We start from the raw sequence: 18,722 nt of genomic DNA, 5'->3' as shown, positions 1-18,722 counted from the left end.
ATTATTTTATGGATAAGAGTATTTTAAAATAAGGATGCAGTGAATTCTTTAAACAGTTTTAAGCTCTAAATTCCACAGTAAGAAAATAGCATTCTTTACATTTTCTGTGTATAGTGTGTTCATGGACTGCAAATGTAATTAAATGCATTAGCACTGTGATAGGCTCTATCTACAGTTATTTCATTGTTTTAAATTTTCAATCTAAAGAGTTTTTAGAGTACATATGTTAATGTTAGGTTCTATCTATATAACAAAAAAAAAGACACAAGCTTAAACTATATGGTTTATTTTTACCCCACATAAAATAAATTAATATGTAGGCAGTATAGTATCACTCCATATCAGTGACGCAGGCTCTTCCTTTATGCTCCCCTATCTGTATTGTGCTCCTTAATCCTAATGATTGCTTCATGGACCCAAATGATCATGAAGCACCAGCCATCATGTCTGGGGTTCAGGTCAACAGAAGGAGAAAGTGGGAGAGAACAAAGTTGCAGAGGTCCTAGCTAAATCACTTTCCATAAGCAGCTATTCAAGGAATCCCACAAAACATTGGACTGAACATTTTAATGTGGCTACAACTACCCATAAGGGAGGCTAAGAATAAAATCTTTATTATTATATGAAATGTAACCAATGGAAAATTTGGCTTTTATTAGTAAGACACAAGGTATAAATGGCATTGGTTTGGATTTTAACTTTTGCATTTGGTGAAATGTTACTGGTTGCATGGTAATTCCTTGTGTGTGCTGACCGTGCATATCTTTTTCTTCCTCTTGTATCACCAGGCCACCGGAACCTGTTTACAGCACTGTGAACAAACTGTGTGATAAGCCTGCTTCTCCCAGGCACTATTCCCCTGTTGAGTGTGACAAAAGCTTCCTTCTCTCAGCTCCCTACCCCCACTACCACCTAGGCCTGCTCCCTGACTCTGAGATGACCAGGTACTGCATGCGCTTCCTCACCTCATCTTCTCGAATTGCATGTGCTTCCACAAGGACGAGTGGGTAGGACCCACCTCTGCTCACTTTCCTTGAACACAACAGCAACATCTTCCCCAAGGTGGAGAGATGTTCTGCCTCTGTGGTGTGGTGGGAGAAATTAAGAACATTGCCTTTTTTTTTTTTTTTTTCTTGGTGTGATCACAGAGCATTCAAATAAGATCACATGATGTTCCACATGTTCTTGATTCCCATACATTTTAATGAGGTATTAATTATATTGTTCCAGAACAATTAATTTTGGGATTTACTTATCACCATTTCCCTTATACAGAAGGATGAAAGAGAAAATTATATTCTTTAATAGTTTTTAATAAGTGTTTACTATGCCCCAGATGTAACTTGGGCATAGATATTATTATTGTCATTTAACATTCTAATTCAAATATTAAATTATTAGTACCATTTAACTGACTCTTGAGATATTAAGCAACATATCCCAAAGTACAGAATTAATTGATTCTGCCTAACTGTATAAAGAACTTGTTCTAAATCTAAAGACTGCATAAATTCTACATTAATATTCTAGAACCTGTGTATGATTAAAAAAAAAAAACAAAACAAACTATCTTCAGAGTAGCCAAAGTCAGAAAGGACAGTAAGCAAAATAGAATCCAATATTCCATAATGTAGTTCCAATTCTATCTAAATTGAGATCCCAATTTTAATATTCTTACACATAATGGGGTGCTTATATAGTTGTGTTTTCAGACATAATATCTTCATAATAATTGCTAGGACTGGAGAAAATACAGGTTGTAGAATGGATATAACAAGAGAGTCTTTTTAGAACCTCATATTTATATACGTATTTTTAAATTAGTCATCAATTACTGGTCTCCCTAGGGGAATTATATAGCATATTTTATATCTAATATTTCTAGAAATAAACTTAAAAACATAACTTTGACTAATTAGTTGGAGCATTTTCACTGATTTGAATCAATTAAAGCTTACTGGTAATTCGGAACACTTTATGAATATTAATTAAATCAACACAACCAGAGGGAAGTGAAAGGGTGTCACACTGCAGTCAGGACTTTTGACTTACATTTGTTGAGCTCTTCCTCTGCGCCAGCTATTTGTTAAAGCACTTCTTACAAATTATTTTTTTTTTCAATCTTCACAGTCACCTTACGTGGTAAATGTTATCATTATCTTCATTTCACAAACACAAGAAAATTGAGACTTGAGAAGTTACCTGATTTTCTAAGATCTTCCACTAGCAAATGACAATGCTGAGAATCAGACCCAGGTGACAACTGCCCCAACAGAACTTAGCCCTGCATTGGCACCGGCATGATGGCAGAGACATTTTTGCTCACTGAAAGGATTTTCCATCCATTTCTCTTTTCTACCTTTGTCTTATTTCTCGGGTGCAGTGTCAGTGAATTTTTTTTAAAACCCATGTTTTTTTTTATTTTCAATGAACATGAAAGTTATAGTGGTTTCTTTGCATCCCACTGGGAATTTTGAAGCATCCCTCCTTAAAAATTCAACAAATAGCAGCTATAGGATCTACCTCCTGGATATATTTTGATTTTTTTCCTTCTTTTTTTCCTTTCTTTCTTATTTTTCAAATTTAAAAATTGCAGTATAATGTTTAGTATGCCTTTTTTAAATTATAAGATCCTAGCAATTCTGATATATATCAGTCCCCAACCTAGAACCACTGCCCCCCACCCTTTGGGAATTCAATTTTCTATTTTAATTGTTTTCGTTAGTTCTTTATTTTTTTATATTATCATATTATTTATTTTATCATCTATAAAAAGTCACACACAAACCCATTTCAGTGCCCATGTGACTAGTACACTGATACCAAAAATCTTCATTTCACCCCTCTTAGTTCCTCTTATAGAGTTTTCCAACTCAGTAAATGACACAATGCATCTACCCTTTGCTCAAACCAAAAACTTGAGTCATTCTCCATACCTTGTTTGCCCTTGTATCCATCATTCAATTTGCCTTCAAGTCCTATTGATTCTGCCTCCAAAATGCATCTCAAAGCTATTCACTACCCTCTACTTTTGCTTCCACCACTTTAAACCAAACACCTATCATCTGCCACCTACAATAGCCTTCTAATTGGTCTTACCCTTTGTACAGCTGGCTTATTCAGAATGAATCCAAAGTGATTTGTTACAATTACAGATCAAATCTCTCTCCTTTTGCATTTGGGATAAAATGCAAAATTATTAACAGAGCACCCAGGCCCTGCATGATCTAGCACCCGCCTGCCTCTTGAACATCTCATTTCACTCCTCTTTGCTGACCGCAGTGTTCACATCGGCCTTCTATTTATTCACAAAATGTGCTAAATCTCTTCCTCTCTCAAGTGCTTCACACATGCCTCTCCCTCAAACTGAAAAGCTCTCCTTAGACTTTGCCTAATTAACTTCTGGTCATCTTAGATCCAAGCTTGAATTGTACTTCCTCAGATTAGCTACCTAAAAGAGAAAAATCAGGTCCTCTGTTATTCTCTCTCTCTCTCCCTCCCTCCCCCCACCCCTTTCTCTCTGAACTCTCTCTCTCCCTCAAGCTCTAAGATTCAAACAATTTATAATTGTACATTTATGTGTTTTTCAAACTAAATGCCTGCCTGCCATTCTAGCTAGCTCAGTGAGTGGAATTTTATCTGGTTTGGGCATTCTGTATCCCTAACACTCAACACAGTCTTAAGTTTGGCACACCAGGAGCTCTAAATTATTGAGTGAATAAGTAAACATGGAAATAATACCTGCAGGCAAGCAAACTGAGGCTTGTTTCAGGAACAGGTCATAGCTCAAGCTGTGCTTTCCCCAGCTCTCAGCCTACATAAAACTACCCCATGAACAAATGATCTATACATGGAAACAGATAATAACCAGAACTCACTTCATGTTGCACTCCAACTTAAATTATTTTAATGATCAATGTCCACATTATAGATCCGTTAGATAACTAAAAAGACTGGGCAATTTGTCTCACAGATTATTTATTTTCTCTCCAATGGAAAATAACCTCTCCAATATCTTGAAAGAAAATATTCTCTTTCAATGTCTTGAAATGCAGCCAACCATTTAGGGGAACATTCAAGAATTCTGGTTCCATTTGCTATACCATCCCTTGCCTTTCTCACTGTATTTTTTAATAACTCACAGAATCTCAGGTAGAGAAGAACTCAACTAGACAAGCCCTTATCTAACTTTAGTAATGCTGAGGAACCCAACTCATTTTCTACGAGTCGATGTCTTATTTCCAATCATAGAAATAAGATAAATATATTTTGGAATCTTATGTACTAAATGACATAGTATAAGAATATACCAATTCATTCAACCAAGATTTATCAACCACCAGCCAAATGCAAAATACTATACCTGGACAACTTTTTACAAAGCTAAAACATCAAACAAAAATATTGAAGATATGCCTGAACTTTAAGCTGCTGTATGGGATGATGTGTACTTTTTCAGGGCATTGGAAAATTTCCCAGAGTGTATCTCAGAAATGTGCACATATTGAGACAACAGTTTTGGCCTCTGATTAGTATATGAGCTAGCTCAATGCAAGTCAGCATGTGAAACTAGACTTACGTTTGTAACAGTTTAATTCCTAAATATCATTCAGAAAAATACAGGCAAGTCAGCAAAATAAATGAGTTATTTTATCCATATTCTCTGAGTTTCAATGGGAACATGCAAATTCTTAGGTCTTTGAGTTGATAACCAATACCCAGGAACAAATTAATTACCTATGTCATTTACTTTTAAAAGGTTCATCCAAAAGAAAACAAAGAAGTTGTAAGTTTTCCTTAGGATACACTTTAGCTTACTTTGCACAGTGCCTAAGACTTTCCCTTATGTTTAGAGTTAATAGATTTTTTTAGACCATGCACAAAGAAGAAATGGGAAGATGTGGGAATAAAACTGAAATTTGAAGTTCATTGAAAAATAGATAACATTACTGTGGGCTACTGCTAATCTAATATATCTCTTTTTCTTTTTTTAAAAAAAGTAATTGTTGATGTTCAATTGATTTTTCTACTTTGAAAGAACAAATTATTCAACTTTTGATATTCCTAGGTCAAGGAGAATAGTGTTCTTGGCTGTTTTCTTAAAATATACGGCATATTTTCATTTTTCTTTTACAAAGATGGTCTTAATTATTGTTATTTTGCATTTGAAAAATAGGGCCTGAGATAAAACAGCCAATTAAAATGTATTGGCAGATTTGAGATAGGAAATGCATTCTGAAGCATTATGTGAATATAAAATGTCTCTTCTCATTGAAGATAATATATTCGTGGAGCTTTTACATACTAGGCATTACTCTGGATGTTTGGGATTCAGTGGTGAAAAACACATCATCTCTTCCCTTAATCAGCTCACAGACAAATGATGAATTATTTACTTTGTAATATATAACTGCTAAGAGACCTATTTTTCTAATGTAATGTAACTCTATAACTATTAAAAGACAAACTTTAGACACATTAAAATTGACTGTTTATTTTAGCAAAGAATATTTCATGAATCAGGCAACACTCAGAATCAGAACAGATTTAGAGAGCCCCACAGCAACATGAGCAGAGACCTTTAATAGGCCAAACATAGAAACGAAGAAATCATCTGATTGGCTACAATAATGTATGTGCCTTATCTGTGCAGGGGGGGATGAGTTGAGTGCTTGTGATCATCTGAAGTCCTGCTATTTGTTATACTTCTAAGTTAGGTTTTAGTTTCTTTATTTATTGTTGAAGTTAATTATGTAAGAACTCAAAATATGGAGCCGGGAGTAGTGGTGCATGCCTGTAATCCCAGCCTCAAAGAAGGCTGAGACAGGAGGATCCTCAGTTTAAAATATATATATACACAGCTTCAAGTTAATGGCCTCATGCTTATTTAAATTATCAGAACTAAAATCAGATTGGTATAAGAGGTGCTAATCAGAGCAGCACGATCTTAGGCTGTCCATTCTAAAAGAGATATGAATATACTCACAGGAATGTCCCCCTTCCACACCTTGTTTTGCCAACTCTAATCATAGATAAGAAGCATTGTCTGTGGAAAATAAAATATTTGCTTCTCACATATCCATCTTCCAATCTTGCTTATAATTCTGCTCTGCAGAGCTTAGACAACCTATATCTATGATTCCCTTTTTGGAATAGAGTAGAAAGTTGGCAGCCTCAAAACTTCTAGTTTGGAGTCACAAAACAAGATGTGTATCTCACCAGACCCCAATCATGGTGACCTATCTTTGGCAAACTTTCTCTCCTTGAAAACAATAGAAAATATATTTCATGTTTTAACAGCCTCAAAATCTCTAATTCTGAAATAAAATATAAATCCCAGACCTAATCTATCATAGAAGTGCCTGTGAGTCTCTAAAAGTAAGCAGAGGAGTTACCTCCTAACTCTGTTTTTCTTGCAATTATCAGAAAGACATGGAATTTATCAGTCATAATAGGGAAGAAATATTTTCGAAGTAAAATAAATACCACACAGTAAATCTGATGGTACATAAAAGCACAGTACATCCTGAGACTACCAGTAGCTCTGTGTAGCTAAGGGTGGATGATGAGATTGGAATTACATAGGCAGTTGCAAATCGCTGAGGGTCTTACTTGCCAGGCTGAGGAATTTGTACTTTATCCTATAGCTGTGGGGAGCTGTTGAAGAGTTTCAAAGCTGAGCAAGGACACGATCTGATTTGTGTTCTTTGGAAGATTGCTCTGTCAGCTCTATGAAAACATTTGAAGGCAGGGAAAACAGTTAGTATGTATATATCATACAATAGGTTTAAAATCCTGAAAAACTGAACTGAGACTATAGAGATATTTACAAATGGATTTAGAATTATTTATCAAATAGCACTTGGTAATTGGCTGTTTCAGGGAAAGAATTCTCTGGCTGAGGGTATTTACTAGATGGTGACCACATTGCCTCCTCTTGAAGTGAGTGTACACTCTAGTCCATAATAACTACACTTCAACAAAAACCTCCTACATGACTATGAAAGTGAAAGGAGACAAAGTATTTCAGGTCTCTCATTTGAGGGGGTGGCAATGTGGTGTTTTACAGAAACAAGAATTCTACCCACACCGTCTAGGTTCGAGGGCTTTCTTTTGGTCATATTAATGATATACATTTTAACTAAGCACTTTTCTCTCAGAACTTTAATTTTCTTATCAGAAAATAAGGCAAAAAAATCATATCTGTACTATTCCCCTCTCAAAATGGCTGTGAGGATCAAGGGAAATGGAACCAGTGAGTTATTTTTTTTTAAGAGAGATAGAGAGAATTTTTTAATATTTATTTTTTAGTTTTTGGTGAACACAACATTTTTATTTTATTTTTTATGTGGTGCTGAGGATCGAACCCAGTGCCCCACGCATGCCAGGCAAGTGCGCTACTGCTTGAGCCACATCCCCAGTCCCCAAGCCAGTGAATTTTCATCTAGGCACTATCTGCGTTAGTCTTTATTAATTGTTTCCATATGCTTATTCTATTTTAAAGCTGCAAGCCTGTGTATATTTATTTTTATTGCTGTAACAAATCAGGTGAAAAATACTTATCAGCACAGGTAAATTCCCTGAGGCCATAAGAAAGCCTTTGATGCTAAATTCATCTATCATTCTTAGCAGTCATCCTCATTGTAAACATAGGCAAAGTAATATAGTTTCCCTTTATATTTACATTTATAGGCTCCCTATAAAAGGTGGTATGTTTCTAAACTCATGTGTGACTTTAAACTTATATGAGATAATTTTCTTTTGTATCTGCTCATGTAGTACTATTTCTGCCCTGCATATATCTTCTTAGGAATGTGAACAAAACAATAGATACTCTATGTGGAACAGAGATTAATAATCAATCAAGGACTCCATATATGTCTCTTGTCAGTTCTAATAATGCCAGCAACTTTGCAGAATGTGGGCTTTGATCTAGCAAGTGAAGGGATCTAGACGCTCTACCCAGGGCATGCACACAGCCAAGCTCACGTTCTCATGGAGCCTTAGTGCCACCTGCTCTGCATACCTCAGCTTCTCACTCAGTCCTCTTCTCTCTCATCCACTCTGCCTGGGACCTATGGATCCTGAAAGAAGACTTGAGCCTTATGCATACTGTTTAATCTGGGAAATAGCACCATTAAAAAAGAAAAAGAAGATGCTTAACAAATCAATGACCTTCTTATGCCCTTAAAAGACTGATATGATGTTAAAGAATTCTTAATTTCATTTTTAATTAAAACCAGGAGAAAAAACCCTCTGGGCATGCTTCATAAGGCATAGATAGCCCCTTTCTGAATTTATGCAGCAGCTTTTTTTTCAAAGATTTTTGCTGCTTTTTTGAAGTAGGTGATCACTAAGCCCAATCTGAATTAAGAAAAATAAGGAGAGATTAATTGGCTCTCACAAAGGCACAGAGGCTGCTCTTACTGCATTCAGTTTTACAGCCAGTTCTCTCTGCAATGTGATCTATACAAGGATTCATAGTGAAAGAAATATTCTCTAACTAGACACTTTTTAAAAAGTTAATGACCTTGTCTATTGCCCCATTATTTTTTTTAAAAAAATTTTGGATATTAGGGGAAAAATATGCTTTCATTAAGAATTCAATAAAGTTGGGCAGAGGTTGTAGCTCAGTGGTTGAGCGCTTGTTTCACATGCGTGAGACACTGGGTTTGATCCTCAGCACCACATTAAAAAAATAAATAAAACAAAGATATTATGTCCATCTACAACTAAAAAAATTTTTAAAGAATTCAATAATGTTTTAAAAGCACAACATTTGTAATTTAAAGACAAACTCATCTTATTCTCTAAACACTTATGTATTCTGCATGGCAACCCTAGCAGGTAGGATGGCAGTAGAAGGTTCTGTCAGGGTCAAATACCTTGTTATGGCAGAGATGGAAAGTGAACAACGATTGATCTTTGCTCTAAAATTCCTGTTCTTTGATGTTAAAATAACTCTTGAGATGAAGCTATCTAAATTTAATTGATGTGCTTTTTTTAAAAAAAAAATATTTCTCTATTCAGATTGTACGAATATTTTCCGTTAGTTTAAGGTTGTCTTTTTTGTGTGTTTTGAGAACAATCTTTATATTTTAATTGCCATTGTATTACTAGACCAGAGAATAAACACAATTTCAAAAGCAGTCTCCTATGAAGTAATGAGAACATTCTGCACAAAATCACTATAGCAACAAATTGTAGGACTCAGAAAGAATAGAGATAGTATTAAACCATAACACTCATGGCATAGATATTAATTAAATCCATTAATATGTATTGAGTGCTTTTGTATGCTAGCACTGTTCTGAAACTTTTACATGTACTAACTTATTTTATCTTTAAAACAACCTAAAAAGTATGTATAATTATACCAATTTTATATAAAAATGCAGTTCATGATTTGACAAACAAATGGAACAATGAATGAGATGAGATCACTGAAAATGAGGACATGAGGATGTATACTTGTATTAGTTCTATTTAATCAGGATTTTGTTTTATTCCGTGATATATTCCTCATGACCAAAATGGTACCCAACATATAGTTCTAGTACTAACAGGGCTGATGAGCTGGGTGATATTCTTGACTACAATGATAACAATCATAGCAATTGCCATTGTATCTGTAATCTTATCACCTACCAGATGGTACTTTTCACGAATCAACTCATTAATCTCCATAATACCCCAAGAAGTTGTGTGTCATTATTTTCCCATTTTGGGGTGAAAAAAAAATGAGGTCTGAAGAAATTAAGTAACCTAAGGTCAAACAGGTAAGGTTTAGGATCTAGGTTTTAGCAAATATTTATTGAATGTTGTTCTAGTCCCAGGGGGAGAAAATATTGGGCTCCTGCTAAAATAGTTAGAACTGTTGTCCAAATTTCATTTAGGTCATGAATTCTGCTTGAGAAAAAGGGTACCCCATTTCACTACTGTCAAATCTCTTTCAATAGATGATAGGTAGATAGACAGACAATGAATACATGAATAGGAACTGAGAGTCTAAAGTCAGTGTTAGGGTTTGGATTCTGCCTCTACAACCTTCTAGCTTTGTAAATTTGAGCAAATGATTTTTCTGAGCATTAGCTTCCTCATCTGTAAAGCAGCAATAGTTGTAGTATTCACCTCATGAGGCCACTCTGAAAATTTAATGATGTTACATATAAAGAGCTTAGCACAATATCTGTTAGGTGTGAAGCAGTCCATAAATTTTAGTTGTCATTATATGTGTGTGTGTGTTAAGTGATATATTATGACCCCTTTGCCCCAGATAGATACCTCAGATTGAGATGAGAATGAATTTTGTTTAAGAACAATTATAGAAGGCTGTTTCCATTCAAGGCCATTCATTCATGGTGAGTTCAGTAAATTGTGAAGGGAGATGAATGGTAGGCTTGGCATTATGGGAGAGGGTCTGTGCAAGTCTGCCTGTGTTGACAGAGAGAGCTAAATATTTTAGAGTATAGCATTTGTTGTTTTATTTAAAGAATCAAAATTTACCTCTCTGAGCAGAGAAAATAAATCTCCCACTTCAACCCTTTAATTCAGTTCTGCACACCTTAGGCTCCTGTGAAGTTTAAGAGATTTCTTGAACAGGGTTTTATAATTCGGCAGGGATGTGTGTACCAAATTGAATACAAAAACTTAAGATCCCTCTATTGCAAAGAAATTGAACACATTGGAGGGTAGAGGTGAATTGTATGGCTGACTTTAAAAGGAGGAGGGAATATTGGGCTCCTGCTAAAACTAAATAGTTAAAACTGTTGTCCAAATTTCAAAAGGATCTCCTTCCTCTGTATGAAGGACATGCATGCCGTGGCCTATTGCACGGAAAACAGCATTCAGACTAGACTTCAACCCTGGCTCCTCCCCTTTACAAAGTTTCTTGTGGACATTCTATCTAATAGAATAGATTAGTCCAACACTGTGTGAATAAGAAATGAGAATCTGATTTCTCTTTGTTATTTCCATCCCTCTCAAATTCATCTAATGTTCTCCTTCCTTTCTTATGTCTCTGTCATAACCCTGAGGATATCTTTGTGTCAACCTTATAGGTTAAAGGATAACAAAAGGCTCATATAAATTCAGAGACAGAGGGGTCCCACGGATGGATCAAACAATTTAGTTAGACCTTTATATTTTCCAGAAGAAGAAGCTACCAGTCAAACTGCAAATGTGTAATAAATGCTTGTTTTAGGGTAGGTACTTCTGAGGATACACAAACCAAATGTGGATAAATCCTGTTCTCAAAAAGATTAGTGACCACTAGACCTAGATGGTTTATTTGGGGACTGTAGTCGACAGACATTTGTAATTTTTTTTTAAAACTTTAAGAATTTATTGTGAATTGTATTTCAAGTATATGTGAATTTTAATTAACTTTCATTATAATAGTAGCCTTATTTATTTTTGACCTGGTCTCTTCTGAAACTACAGATTTTATTTCTTGAGAGCTGGCATTCAGAGATTCATGGTGTGAAATTTGAAGGTCAGATGATACCCAGTTTTCCTTCCAGCTTCTCCCACTCTCATCTGAATAATTAATTCCTTGTTAAGTTCTTACTAATCTTCCAAAGAGTGGAATCCATGTTAGCACTAGGGCTCAGGCTACACTGGGCATGGAAAGTGGCTATGGGAAGAAAAAATAAGCCTCTGACCAGATTCCTCCCATTATCATTGCTGAAATTCTAAGACTCTTCTTTTCTCCCTTTAGGGTCCCTTGGTGACCCATAGGTTGTCCTCGATAAGCATTTCCACACTCCTACGCTACAACTTTTTTCTCATTGTTTTCCTGTAGGATATACCTCACTTAAAGCAATGTACCTAAGTCTCCTCACACTTGGCATGTTCCAGCCCCTTAGATGACATTTGTTCAGATACAGATCTCCTTTCTCACTGTTAGCCATGTTGGTGCTCCATGCTAGTTTGAACTTCTAGGATCACGATGCTGTCTGATAGAGGCAAAGCAAGAAGCTTGACATCATTTTTGCAAAGGTGTATTTGACAGAGACTTTCCTCACCCTGGAAAGCTCCTTCATAGTTACAAGTTTCATGTTACTTCATGGAGATCCTCATTTCTGTCCCTTAATGGGTATCAGTTTTAGCAGGAGGGGAGGAGTTGCCCCTTAATCAAATTCAACTCAATGGCCTTCCCCATTTCAACTTTAGTTATCCAGAGAAGCTCCATTGCTGTCCCAGACAACTTTCCTGCCCTGATTTTTATATTGAAACCCGTTCTTCTGGGATCCTTGTGACCCACAAAAAGCAGCCTCTAATCCAAACTCTTTCCCCAGCAGAGAAATAGAAAAGACAGAACAGACACAGACTTTATTATTATTATTATTATTATTGATTTTTTAAAAAATAAATGACAACACAATTCTTATTACAATTCTTATTACACATATAGAGCACAATTTTTCATATCTCTGGTTGTATACAAAGTATATGCACACCAATCCGTGTCTTCATACATGTACTTTGTATAATGATGTCCATCACATTCCACTATCCTTGCTAACCCCCTGCCCCTCCCTTTCCCTCTCACCCCTATACCCTATCTAGAGTTCATCTATTCCTCCCATGCTCCCCCTCCCTACCCCACTATGAGTCAGTCACCTTACATCAGAGAAAACATTTGGCATTTGTTTTGGGGGAGATCGGCTAACTTCACCTAGCATTATCTTCTCCAATGCCATCTATTTACCTGCAAATGCCATGATTTTACTCTCTTTTATTGCTGAGTAATATTCCATTGTGTATATATGCCATATTTTTTTATCCATTTACCTACTGAAGGGCATCTAGTTTGGTTCCACAGTTTAGCTATTGTGAGTTGTGCTGCTATAAACATTGATGTGGCTGTGTCCCTGTAGTATGCTGTTTTTAAGTCCTTTGGGTATAGACCAAGGAGAGGGATAGATGGGTCAAAAGGTGGTTCCATTCCCAGTTTTCCAAGGAATCTCCATACTGCTTTCCATGTTGGCTGCACCAATTTGCAGTCCCACCAACAATGTATGAGTGTACTTTTTTCCCCACATCCTCGCCAACACTTATTATTGTTTGTCTTCAAAATAGTTGCTATTCTGACTGGAGTGAGTCTTATTAAGAAAGTTGTGGCCTAATCCCACATGATAAAGATTAGGGACTACTTTTTCTTCTATTAGATACAGGGTCTTTGGTTTAATTCCTATGTCCTTGATCCACTTTAGTTGAGTTTTGTGCATGGTGAGAGATAGGGGTTCAATTTCATTTTGTTGCATACGGATTTCCAGTTTTCCCAGCAATATTTGTTGAAGAGGTTACCTTTTCTCCAATGCATCTTTTTTTCACCTTTGTCTAATATAAGGTAATTATAATTTTGTGGGTTCATCTCTGAGACACAGACTTTTTTTTAATTGAGCATAATTAACATTCAGTTTCAGGAGCACTATCTTTTTGTTAAATATGTTTAATTTGTACTCTATATGAAATAATACCATATATGCTGTGGTGAAGTCACATCATATGTGGATGACTCTAACATGTCCTAGAGGGGTTGGGTCATTGTAATGTGCATTGCTGGACTTCCGAAGATATGGTCAAGTACACTTCTCATCAACTCTGCTTGACCCTGTGGAAGGTAATAAAACAAAAATCAATTCAGTATACTTAGAGGATTGAAAAGGAACAGATTAAGATGTGCAAAAGGACTTTATTTTCAGCACCAGTCACTCTGAAAGTTTGCTTAGCATGCTAAGTAAATGTCAGTGCTTGGCAAGGTGAAGGTAATTGCCATACCCTTTCTCCAATGTTCTTTCTGCCAACTATAAATGAAAAGAAAGGGGAAGAAAAATGCATTGCAAATAAACCATCCTAAGGGTCCTACATATCATTAAATCATAGAATATGTGACCATAAAAGATTAGAAAAGATTGTATCCAAACTCTTAAAATTTTGAGAATATATTAATCAAGCAAAATCAAAAGATATATCCTAACCCTCACTGTCACACAAGTGCTGTGTTGCAGATAGAGAACTTGGGTCAGAGACATCAGGTACCCTTGCTTTTTCTCACACACAAGCCTATAAATTCAACTGAATGCAGTCCTTTTGATTGTGGGAAGTTTGTAAACCGTAGATCAAACCTACAAGGAAACAGGACTGTTACCTCAGGGAAACAGTGCTTACCTTGAGAGAAGTTGGATTGAGCTGGAGAGAGGAATTGTGGTTTGCTTTATATAATTGTGAGTTGATTTAATTTCTTTAATATGTATGTTTTAGTTTTGTTAAGACTCCCCCAAAAAGACTTAGCAATTCCACTCATAGGTTTTCATTTCTCTTTTTTTATACACCTATGTCTATGCAAAACTTAGGTAAATGCTCATAGCAACAGTGTTTACAATATTTAAAAAGTAAAAATAACCCAAATGCCCATCACCTGACAAATGAATAGATGGTATGTGTTAAGTCTAGCCAGTGGAATATTATTCAAACAGAAAAAGGAATGAAGTACAGATGCATGCTGCAGCATGGGTGAACTTTGTAAAAGCTAAATGAAAACAGAAGTCAGTCACAAAGGATCGTTCCATATTGGATTGTTCCATTCATATGAAATGTTCACAATGGGGCAATCTACAAAGGCAGAAAGTGACTTAGTGATTGTCTAGGACTGAAGGGAGAGGTTGTGGGAATTGGAAGCAAATGATAATGGGTGTAGGGTTTCTTTGGGGGGGTGGTGGTAATGAAAATGTTTTAAAATGAAACTATGATAATCATTGCCCAAATAAGAGCAAATGCCTGATGAATTTATGGTATTAAATTATCTCAATAAAACTGTTAAAATTCATTAAAAGTTAAATAATTCCTATAGCAACAATGAACTAAGATTATACCCTTATGACATTAAATATTCAGATACAAATAATATAAACAATGGACTATTACTCAGCCATAAAAAATGAAATTATGGCATTTGTCAGGAAATAGATGGAATTGGAGATTAGCATACTAAGTGAAAAAAGCCAAAAAAACAAATGCTAAATTTTCTCTCTGATATGTGGATGCTAACATACAATAATGGGAGGGGAGAGAAGAATAGAAGTTCATTGGATTAGACAAAAGAGAATGAAAGGAATGGTGGGGGATGGGGATAGGAAAGACAGTAGAATGAATTGGCATAATTTTCCTATGTTCATATGTGAATACACAACCAGTGTAACTCCACTTGTGCACAACCACAAGGATGAGAAGTTATACCCCATGTCTATATATTATGTCTAAATATACTCTACTATCATGTATACATAAAAAGAAAAAAATATATAAACCCACTTGAAAGTTTAGACAATTTGTCTATGACAGATGATTCAAATAATAAATTATCCAGAACGATTAGAGGTTTTCAGACTTTTTATACTTTTTAAAAGTATATTTAATAAGTATATGTATAGTTCTAATTTACTAAGTACTACTTTTGTTGTACGCTCTGCAAACATGGTCACTAATTCCCACAATTAACATACACAATGGTTATCTTTATTCCCGTTTTACTGATAGATAATATTTGGTGGAGCTGAGATGTATACCTCCTTCCATTTGCTCTATTATTGTATCACAACCTCTATCTTTCAACAAAAGTAATTGTTGTACTGCCTTTCCCAGCTACATGGGTCCTCTACATAATCTCTCCTTCTTTATATCCACTTACTCTTCAGAGCAATAGAGCTAGGTTTTGCTCCTAAGCCTCCACCAAAATAATTTTAACCAAGGCTATGAAGATACTTTGTTTCCAAATCCAGTGGAAACTTTTTAGTCCATGGCAAATGTATATTTTTCTATGCTTGCCTTCTGTGACTTGCTCCTTCCTGAACTCCTCACCTTTTTTTACTTCACAGTCCCACTACCAGACTCATAGCTTCCCTTTCATCTAGAACTTACTCTTCTCTGAATCTTTAGACATGTCCTCTTCTCCTCATCTCTTATTTGTTTATTTCACCTACAATGGCTTCTCTTCCAACTCTCCCCTTCCTCCCCAGCCTCCCCAGTGGAAAATATTCATGTATACAAAGTTAGTTCCTAGCTATGTTTCTATGTCTTTCATCTCTATATCTGCAACTAGATCTTATCATGGTTCTATTTTATACCTCTAAATACCTACTGAACATCTATCCTCAAATGCCCTAAAGCATATCAAAAAGTGCAATCATTGTCTTTGACTTTTGGATTATTGGCTTATGTTACATTCACCATCTAAATAGCCATCAGTAGCGTGGTATAGTCTATGAGATCATGTTCTTGAGTTCAGATCCTGACTTTACTCCTCAGCAGTGTGCAATCTCTTTACATCTTAGCTTCCTTAGAATGTAAAATGGGAATAAGATGAATATCTCACAGTCACTATGAGAGTTAATGAGTCTATATGTGAAAAGGGCCTGGCCCATGGTAAGCTAAGTACTTCTAAGGTATAGCACGGGCACATTTTTCCAGCTTCTTCCTACCAATTCATCTTAAATTGATTTCTAAGTGTCCTCTCAATGTGTCTTCAATATCTCTTGACTGATCCTTAGGAAATTGTTCTACATTACTTTCACTCTAGATCCATCTAGAATCATTTGCTCATCAGAAGTACTTATCATCTTGTTTTCACAATTCAATGCACCTTCAATGCATGCCACACCCTACAGCCCTTCTGAAGCCTTCTAAAATGCAGCTCTGCTTGTCATTTCCCTGGTTAATTCTCCACTCCCCCACATGACCTTTCTTTTAGTCATACCACTTTTACTTGCAATTCTTGGAAAAATAACAAAGACAAAAACGTATGTCGCCATCTCTCTTACTTTGAGGTCTTTGTCCATGCTTCTTCCATTCTTCACTACTCCTTCCTGTATATCAGGCATACATACCATTCTCCTGGCCACTGCAGTGCCAGCTCCTACCCACAAGTATATTCACTCTCATAACTGAAATAAGCCCCCAAAGTGTATCTTCTGTGCTGGTTCCAAAAACCCTTTCCTCAGCCTGGGTGATAGGGCCCTCCTTCATCTTCCTCAAGTTATAGGAGCCAGCCTACTTTGTTGTTATTATTATTATTTGATTTCCTTTTCTTTCTTATCCACCAGACTGTGAGGCTTTTAAGCTGTTTTAATCATTTCTTCTGTTTCCAGTATCCAGCAATGTGCTCGACAAATATCCAGTTCTTGATTTTTAAAAAAAAAAAAGGTAATAAAATATTTAAATCATTATTCATTTACTTATTCCAATAAGTATAAAGAAAGCCCTACATTTAGTGATCCTGTGACAGGCTTTGTGCTCTGCTTTGGGAATACAAAGAAAAATTAGACATAGTTCTTTCTTAAAGGGATTCCCAACTTAATAGAAAAAACCACAGCAGATAGAAAATCAATTCTAATCTTATACAACAAGTTCTATAATAGAGTACATGTGCTGAGAGGGTATCAAGAAAAGAATATGTTAATTTATTAACATGATTAAAATAGGAGAGAATTTAAGGGATGTACAAAAAGAGAAAATGATTCAGAAGTTTGCAGGATATTAACTAATGAGGTGAGGTGATTACATTCAATTTGAAATAAAAGAGAGGGATTTTTTTGGAAATAAGCATAACTCTCCCTGCTTTGCTGTTTCTTCTTTCACTATTACCTTGTTAAGTTCTCCCCCAACCTTGGACAGAACCAGAGACGTACTAAAACCTTATGTTCTATATGAGTTTAATAAGTCACTGTTTTCTCATAATCAAATTCATAGACTAGACCTGGTGAGTGGCCAAATTTTTACTGGTCTGGGAAAATGTAAAAGAAGAACTTGCAATGTACAAATTTCAATATTGGATTGCCCATCGTCCTTCCTCAGAAAGAATCCTTCTTAAGATTTTAATCTTCTTATGATTTTAATGCTAAAATATTTTATTTTATGAAATTATATGATAACAAATTAATGTTATATTAATTTAAATTTAAATATTTCTTATCATTGTGCACTCTTAGCATAGCTCTATGTTACCTCTCAAATCAGCTAGCACTTTTTCTCTGGGGCCATTGTTTAGTACACCTCTTCTACCTCTGGGGACACCGTGTTTGGGCACACTATAGTTTTGACTATGGACCCTCCCTTTCCAAAAGACCTTGAATTCAGGCTTTGCAGCTAGCAGGCTAGAAACATGGGATCCTCAAATAAGAAAGAACTTAAATATGACAAATCGCTTATAAATTTGATAGTTATCATACATAGTAATCATCAATAATATCACTTTAATGTGAACTTTCAGTTTTGTGATTAAAACCTTGTCATTAAAACCTTTCATATCTCTTCATTCTGCAAAGTAAAATCCACACACATTTTAATGACAATTTTATTTTTCTTCCTTTTTTATGCCCATCTAGTGATGATATATAATTGCCTTGATCTGCTGTTGGCCCGCCAGCAAATGACATTATATAAATACAAAAATATGATTGCAATTTTTGCTTTTGTGCTGTATTTGTTAATGCTTGTTAATTCTTTTTTCTTTCTACTGCTTCAAACTGCTTATATTATAAACTTTTGAGTATAAATTAACAAGTTCTCTCTATAACCTTCAAAACTCCAAAATAAGGAAACACATTTCATAATCGCACTATCCAAAGAAACTTTTTGCTTTTCACTTGGAAACAGGCAAAAAGAGTGTCATTTTATTCCTTCTGGGGTTTTGCTCTAAATTGATCCCTCAGTATTTCGGT

General features: G+C 35.5%; 1 protein-coding gene across 25 annotated transcripts in view; it reads left to right on the top strand.

Moving 5' to 3' along the window:
* Nucleotides 1-18,722, top strand: part of Dlg2 (discs large MAGUK scaffold protein 2) — a 1,969,681-nt gene that overhangs the window by 1,529,390 nt on the left and 421,569 nt on the right. For 20 of the 25 annotated variants that reach the window (XM_078046781.1, XM_040285028.2, XM_021725174.3 and 17 more), the window contains one exon: nucleotides 789-944. The exons of the other annotated variants lie outside the window; for them this stretch is intronic. In XM_078046781.1, coding sequence (XP_077902907.1) covers nucleotides 789-944 — 156 coding nt within the window. The remainder of the gene's footprint in view (nucleotides 1-788; nucleotides 945-18,722) is intronic. 25 annotated transcript variants of the gene reach the window in all.

The sequence above is a fragment of the Ictidomys tridecemlineatus genome, chromosome 4, assembly GCF_052094955.1.
Source record: "Ictidomys tridecemlineatus isolate mIctTri1 chromosome 4, mIctTri1.hap1, whole genome shotgun sequence".
Classification (NCBI taxonomy): Eukaryota; Metazoa; Chordata; class Mammalia; order Rodentia; family Sciuridae; genus Ictidomys; species Ictidomys tridecemlineatus.
The sequence above is the reverse complement of the archived record's forward strand: the minus strand, read 5'-3'. Positions and strand labels throughout refer to the sequence as shown.